This window comes from Triticum urartu, unplaced genomic scaffold (genome assembly GCF_003073215.2).
Source record: "Triticum urartu cultivar G1812 unplaced genomic scaffold, Tu2.1 TuUngrouped_contig_4552, whole genome shotgun sequence".
NCBI lineage: Eukaryota > Viridiplantae > Streptophyta > Magnoliopsida > Poales > Poaceae > Triticum > Triticum urartu.
Genome location: NW_024115149.1, coordinates 1 through 7715, shown reverse-complemented (window position 1 = coordinate 7715; position 7715 = coordinate 1). Strand labels below are relative to the sequence as shown.

Sequence of the window (7715 nt, the reverse complement as noted above, 5' to 3'; positions counted from 1 at the left end):
AGTTTGTTAAAGGTGGTTTGCCGCTAAAAATTCTTCTTGGGCTTGGATTTTCATATGGACTCTAGATACTTGTTTTAAAATTATGCGGCGAAGTGTTAGAAATGTGTAACACCTAATGTTGAATACAATATTTCCATGCAACTTTATTTTTTTGTAGAACGACCCTTAGGAGGTACTTTGGCCGTCTAGAGCATCTTCAACAGTTGCAGTAATAATTGCTGCATAGGATTTTTTTTTAGTGATGTGGCATAGAATAAGCGAGAAGAGATAGCGAGATTACATATACCGAACCAAGAACCTATGCATAAGCTCTCAGGTGGAACTTCACCGATCCTATTAATCGGATATTTTACCCGCAAACCAACATACAAGCTAGTACAGGAGCAGGAATTTTACATTAGTCTTAGAACAGCCACCGTGGGTCATCATCAAAGGTTGGCCGAGAGGCCAAGGCGAACGCCCCTTGATAATCTGGTAATGGCGTCCACGGCAGCAATGCACCAGCTAGCACAGCGGACGGACGCGCCACTGACGTCGCGCCGATGACTCGCTGCTAATCTCGTCTCGTGGATAATAACGACTAACTAACGACGTACCTTCCTCCCTGCCCTGCCCTGCCAGAGAGAAACGACCACCTCCACGGTCAACGCCTGGAAGAGTCGCCCACGATGCATGGACAACTCCCCCTAGTGATATCCACGACAGCTCGCTCCCGGTTGCTCTTTCCACACAAATTCCCTCCCCAATAAATTATCATATACACACAGCCAAGAAATGACGACCGGTACACGTACGCGTATACGTAACCCCGGGTACATATTCCGTATACATCACCGCGCTTTCATTACTAGTGTTTAATCAGCTAGACCCCCATTAGCGCTAGCGAGGTCGGCGTTGGTTCCTCCTCGGGCTAATCTCGCCGCGGTACCGTCCGACGGCGCTAGCGTGTGGGGCTTTCCGCACGAGGCGAAAACCAAAGTGGCGTGTCCGACGCGGGCAAGCCAGAGGAGAAGCAAGCCCGCAAGCAACCGCAACCGGAGAGGTGGTGCACCTAGCTCGCTCGCTAGCCCGCGCACCACACGCGCGCGCGTAGCAGCAGCAGCAGACGTGCCTGGATCGATGGATCGATCGACCGGCCGAGAGGCGCGCGAGAGGGACAGGTCGGGGCAGCGCGAATCGCCCGCCCAAGTGGGGGAAGGTGGCTGGCTGGCTTGCTACGATGATGATACGACTCCAGCGCCTCTATCTCTCTCTCTATCGAGAAAAAGAATTGGATTTGAACGCACACAATGGAATACAAACAGGAGGGAGGCGTCGAGGGATCTTATTATAGCTACCCATTGGAAACGAGGGCTAGAAAAGGTCATGCAGCTGTCATCCCACCCCGGAGCCCTCTCGTCCAGCGCACGGCCGCCCCCTCCCCCTCTCCTAGTTGTAGACATACAGATATCCTTTCCTCCCCCGTCTCGTCTCTTCCCAGGCAGAGAGAGGAGGGCGAGGCGTGTTATGGAAGCGCATCTTTCCACCCCGAGCGAGAGGAGAGATCAATTAGCGGCGACAGGCGGCGGGAGGTGTCCGTGCAAGGGCGCGAGCCGGAGCCGGATCGGACCAAGCCGTCCCGGCCAAAAGCACTGCTGACCGCGTACCAATCGGGTAAAGTCTCCTTAAGAGTCCAGGGTAGCTCAGCTATCGATAGTTCGTTTCATCCCGGTTTTACTTGGCGACTCCCCTCGAGACCCAAACAGCAAGGCCGGGAGGAGGAGGAGGACTTCGCGTGCGCGGTGCCGCGTGGTTGCGTCCTAGAGCTAGAAGAAGAGATGGCGGCGACGGCGGCGGCATCGTCGTCGTCCCCCGCTGGCGGCGCCTCGTCACCGGCGCAGGCGCCGGGCGGAGGCGGAGGAGGAGCAGGCGGCGGCGGCGGGGTGCCGTACCACCGGTCGCGGTTCGGCGATACGACGCTGACCAAGGTGTTTGTCGGCGGGCTGGCGTGGGAGACGCCGTCCGCGGGGCTGCACGACCACTTCCGGGAGTACGGCGAGATACTCGAGGCGGTCGTCATCACCGATCGCGAAACCGGCCGATCCAAGGGCTACGGATTCGTACGTCCTCCTCCCTCCCCCCTCTCTCCCTCCCTCTCGCCGATACATACGCCATCGCCGGCGATCCGTGCGTCATTCTCATCGGGCGCGTTCCCATCTTCTCTTCTCTCCGCAGGTGACGTTCCGGGACCCGGAGGCGGCGCAGCAGGCGGTGCAGAACCCGAACCCGATGATCGCCGGCCGGCGCGCCAACTGCAACATTGCGTCCATGGGCCCGCCGCGACCGTCGCCGCAGAGAGGTGAGCAACAGTATAACAAAAAAAACACCGAATCAATGCCCTCCTTTTTTCCCCCTCTCCCATCGTTTGCTCGCGCATGTGCATGGCAGTAAATAACCGGGACATGATCAGCGGGGATCGGCCGTACGCAATTAGCAGGATAAGCTTGATTAGGGCTCGCGTCTCTCCTTCTCCTTCTCCTCCTACTTGCGTGTTAGCCAGCGGGTTAGGATAAGAGGATCGTTAATGGCCGGACGGGCGGGCGGGGCCCGGCTCCAGCTGCTCAAAGCTTTAAAAGACTGGGGCGCCAGCCGAGACGGAGCAGGACGACGACTTGGAGCACTTTGGCCTGCATTGGGAGGGGCGGCATGCTCCGGCTGTCAGACATGCACACTCATGCCTCATGGCTGTGCTCTGCTGGGCTGGGTTGGGTCGGGTCGTGCCTCGCCAGCCTGGCCTCTGCATTCAGTTACTGCTATACAGTACTGATTTTGACCACTACGTATCAGTTACCACTCCGGCCTCCACAAGTATATATAGCTCTTCTTCTTCAGTTGAAGATTTGACTATGATTGATTTTCAGTTTTCAGTCTTGTGCCTGAAGATATAACTAGAGTTCTCGAGTCAAACATATGCCAATTTCATGGTTAAAGCATGGAAACATTGATATAGAAACCCGTTACAGATTTGATCTTTTTTGGGGAGCATCAACGGTGGTTATGACGGACGGGTCTGAGCTAGCATTTTGCTGTTGCTGCATAAACTGGGAAAGAATTGGCTTCGATTTGAAGCGGCTTCCAGCGGGAATGCGGTGTAAAGCGGGGCGGTGCATGTTAGCTATCGCTGGAGGGAGAATCAGGAACCCGGCCGCTTTGCCTTTCCGGTCAAGACGGCATCGGAAAAGAGTTCCATTGCATATACAACTCTCGTACTTGGCCTTTGACAGGGTTTTAGTCTGGTGGGTGTCATGTCAACGAGCCCAGGGGAATATATATAGATAGATGCTGCATGTTGCTTGGATTGCTTCACCTCGCTGCGTTTGCTTGAATTGGTCTCTCGTGATATTTCATCTGGTGTTACTTTATTGATTCGGGATTTTGCGTGGTGCTTTTCCAAATGATTGGGTGAACGGCGGTGTTCATTGGAGCTTTCTCTTTCTTTTCTTTCATGATAGAATAATTGGGTTTGCATATTATTTGTATTTTTTTAGTATTTTCAAAAATGTATGGTTGGAGTGCAGTACAGCACACGAGTACCAGACTGGCGTAGGTTGTAGTGCAAGCTAGCTAAGAAAAGTCTTGCATTATTTGGCACTGCTCTAATCCGCGCAATGCGCATATAAAGAAACCCCCACAGTTCCTCTGGTATATTATTCTTCCTTTGAGAAGATTCTTGTATTTGAGAATAAGAATATTGGTAAAAATGCAGACAGAGGAACACATCTGGTGTCCTTTTTTCCTTTCATGAAGACTGAAAGGTTTCTGCTAGGCAATCAACTAACCTTTGGAAAGATATATACAAGAGCGTAGGAAATCATCCGTCCGTCCGTCCATCCATCCATGCATGTGTGTCCCGGTGCAACATGGAGTTGTGTAGTAGGGCACATGGCATTTTCCCTCCCGGTGCATAGTCCATCCAACTGTTTTGCAACACCTGGCCGCGTGGCCCCCCCTTGCCGTCCCGTCCTGCCTGCAATACATGCGTGATCTGCTACCTCTTCACAGCACATTTATTTGTTGGTTTGTTTGGGTGCGAGTTGCTTCCTCTGCAGCCCAACAAAATAGTGTGACATGTCTAAATTATTTTGCTCGTGTCTCTGCAGGGAGGGCCCCGCGCGGGCCGGATCAGCAGCACTCGGGCCCGCAGCCATACATGGGCGGCAGGATGCAGCAGCAGATGCCCACCCCGCCTCACGCCATGTTCTACAACCCTTCGCCGTACGGGTGAGTGCCATATCCCCATGTACCACTGCCTACTGTCTACTGTATGTATCATTGTCAGTCCCGCTTTAAAATCGCATTGCACCATCGTACACTACACATGGTGGGATCTGGGTGCGCTGCAAGTTCTGAACCCTCACTTGGGCAGGTGCAATGCCTGTTGGTAATGTCCCAGTTTCGTAGTAATAAGGTAGCACTAGTTGAAAAAAATTCAGACAAAGCATGGTTTGGTAGTGACCTGTGACCGGCCCCATGTCAAGGTGGTTGCATTTCTCGTGATCCAGCAAAAATGCTGATCCTGAGGTAAATTAGTTTGTGTTTGACACGGTGGTGTGATACAATAGACAACTACTCCTAGACAGCTAGACTAGGACTGATCCGTTAGCTGAAGTGAGGAACCAACATAGACGTTGTGGGCTGCATCTTTGTGGTTCAGGGAGATGCCCATCCTGAGGTGAACAGTTTGATCCGATGGCGTAAGTAGACACACCTATACTCCTGGACTACGACCGGTGGTAGTTGCTCTTTAGTGTAGCTGATGGGGCAGTTACCGAACCCGACTGACTAGACGCTGCCGCTGCTCGGAGCGAGCGAGGTCAGGTCAGCACTCAGGTCGGGTTGCTTTCGCGCCGCAGAGCTTTCGGTTTCCGCTGCCGCTTCCTTGACTGGACCGATGGGTTTCCTTCCGGATACCAAGGAAGCACGGCCGGGCCCGCGCGTGCCCGTTTCCCCCGCGCGTTGGGCCCTCGTGGGAGGCCCGTCCATTAATTCGGCCTCGGCGACGACGGCCATTCAACCCCGGTGGGCCCCGCCGTCGTCACCGTCTGCTGACTTCTCTAGTCTAGACCACCATGGGCATGGGGTGTGGCCTTGCCTGCGAACGCTCGCTGCGCACCGTTGGCTTTGCTTTGCTTTGCTGGGAGAGTTTAATGCGTGCCTGCGTCCAGATCTCTGGTGCCACTTGGCTATATTTTTGGTGCAGCGCTGCTGCTGGGTTGCGGTTGACGTACCCCATATGTGAAATTTATTGGAATGGGCAGCGCCTAGTACAGACCGTTGGCGCAGGATTCCTTGACCGGTCCGTCCAGGAACATGTACTACCACTTGAGTTGTTTCTGCAGGAAAAAAAATTGCAAACTGCACCAGGTTTCTGCATTTCTACTCATATATGCATAGCCATCTCGTTTCTCTTTAGTGCAATTTTGTGGAGGCAACCAGCTGTGTTTAGACTCTTGCAAGCAAGCGCTTCCGTTATGAAAACAGGAGTACTAAATGCCAGTACAGTTCTGCAAAAAATGGAAGCAGAGGAAGGAGTGTTCATTTGATATGGTCCTGGTTTTAACTGGACATACTTTAGTGCCTGAGATAAGAAGTTTGAGCTTTACAGCCATGGTTGTCGGTACATATGTCTCTGAGAGACAATGGTGGGCTCGTGCTCGGCTTGATCCCTATCCATCTTCTTAACAAGGCACTGATGAAATTATGTAAACTTTTGCAGGTACTGGTACCCACCTGATTATCAATACCAGCAGGTAAGCACTATATTCATCTCTTTCAAGTTTGTCATTCCTCTTGTTTTACTTCCACCACATGCGACTGCAACTTTGTACATCAGCTCTAATGAACACCAGCAGTACCCAACATAAAAGGAGCAAGTAGCACATTCTAGTGTTCGTGGTCTATAATTAGGATTTTTAAAAACTAGCAATGTTCAGCATTGGATCTTGGATCGGTTCATGGATTCTGTTTCGGATTAGTTTATCACAAGTTACACAGAATGTCTACCAAAATCAGACACTAGCACAATACAGACCCACTAGCTTTCCATTCGAGGAGCTGACTGAAACAATGTCTGAAAACTTATATGCAGGCCTTTTACAATCAAATGCAGCAATACTACTCTCAGCAGTATGGCCAAACATCCCCTTCAACATCACCATACCCATACATGGGGTACATGACAGGTGGCCAGAATCCAAGGGCCGGCTTCTCGCCATTGCAGCAGCAAGCCGCTCGGCCGCCGTTCTTCCAGCAGCCGACCGAGGGTTCTTTCCAGGCAGCGCCTTCGCTCCCTCCTAATTTCAGACTCCAGTTGCCCCCTCGTGCAATCTCAAGGCAGTCTGATGATGTATCCGGTATGTCACTCTCAGTTTTCAGACCACCAAAATAAATAAACATTTTGCTGTTTTCATTCTCATGTCATTCATGTGTTGAATCAACAACTATGTTGCCATATTCTTTGATCAAACTTTGCACCAAACTCATGCCTTTCTGCTGACATATGCTGCAGGTTCACAACCAACTCAGACAGTATCTGAGGCTGAGGCTACAAACACAGATAACCAAGAAGCGTCAGCGCCTGTTGAAAGATCAAATTCAGAGGAAAACACCTCGAACTGACTCGCTGAAGTGAAAACTCCACCAAAATGATTTGATGCCGATCTGGACTGGACTATTAGTGGTTCGCAAAGGAGTACCAGAATACTCGTTTCTTGACTGGAAAAAAATAGCATCCAAATATTTGTTCTTTCATTGTTTCTGATTCTTTTCCTATTTCTGCACTGCATTTCTTTGGTGAACCCATTGTACTGCGAAACTGAACCTCACGCCAGAAAATGGAATTCGCCAGAATAAGTCCCGGACGCATATGCTGCTAGTAGTCGTCTTCTCTATGTCCACGTCTATGAATTTTTTGGGTTTGTTCGTACGACACTCGATTGTTACAGGATAGATAAATGTTCTTCGTAGGACTGGTGAAACTACTTACATCACCGAGAAAACGACATCGTAGATGCATAGTTTGTCTTGCATACTGTCGATATGGACGCACAACGGTTTTAAACAGTGGGAAATGGTTACATCATACTGTTGTTTCCAACCCCATATACCCATCACAGTGATCAGGGGGCTGATTCAACAAGACAACAACGTTTTCAGCTTTGAGGACCATCGGTCCCTCCAAGCAAGAATGCGACGAGGCGGTCGATGCCAAGGGTCGAAGTCCCGCCGTCCTCTGCCGCCGCCGCGGCCTTCTCCTTCCACATCGTCGCCTTCGCTCTCATGTCCTTGCCTCTCTCGCCGTCCGTGGCCTCCAGCACGAGCCTTGCCACCTCCTCCCGCTTGACATCGCTATCGATCTCCAGCCCGATGCCCCACTCGGCGCAGGCGTACCGGCAGTTGGTCGTCTGCTCCGCGAAGAAGGGCCAGCAGACCATCGGCACGCCCGCGCAGATGCTCTCCAGCGTCGAGTTCCACCCGGAGTGCGTCAGGAACAGCCCGGTCGCCGGATGCCCCAGCACCTCTTCCTGCGGGCACCAGCTCAGGAAGATCCCTCGGCCCTTCGTCTCGGCGAGAAAATCCTCCGGCAGCACGGCCTTGTCGCCGGCCACGAGGTCCGGCCTGATGACCCACAGGAACGGCCGCCCGCAGCGAGCCCGGCCCCACCCGGAACACGCCCA

The 7715-nt window shown here is 52.3% G+C and overlaps 1 protein-coding gene across 1 annotated transcript; it reads left to right on the top strand.

The window, feature by feature from the left end:
- Nucleotides 1-1327: 1327 nt before the first annotated feature.
- On the top strand, nt 1328-6891 carry LOC125527991 (probable RNA-binding protein ARP1). Its single transcript, XM_048692504.1, has 7 exons — nt 1328-1653; nt 1746-2099; nt 2215-2338; nt 4140-4260; nt 5756-5789; nt 6128-6392; nt 6548-6891. Exons 2-7 carry the CDS (start codon nt 1818-1820, stop codon nt 6655-6657), a joined length of 936 nt encoding a protein of 311 aa, XP_048548461.1. The 5' UTR covers nt 1328-1653; nt 1746-1817; the 3' UTR covers nt 6658-6891.
- Nucleotides 6892-7715: the final 824 nt, after the last annotated feature.

Bases quoted from the DNA above. Each gene is read 5' to 3' on its own strand.
- LOC125527991 (XM_048692504.1), top strand. From the start codon at position 1,818: ATGGCGGCGACGGCGGCGGCATCGTCGTCGTCCCCCGCTGGCGGCGCC. The intron at 2,100-2,214 runs GTACGTCCTCCT...TTCTCTCCGCAG, and splicing joins GATCCAAGGGCTACGGATTC to GTGACGTTCCGGGACCCGGA. The intron at 6,393-6,547 runs GTATGTCACTCT...CATATGCTGCAG, and splicing joins GCAGTCTGATGATGTATCCG to GTTCACAACCAACTCAGACA.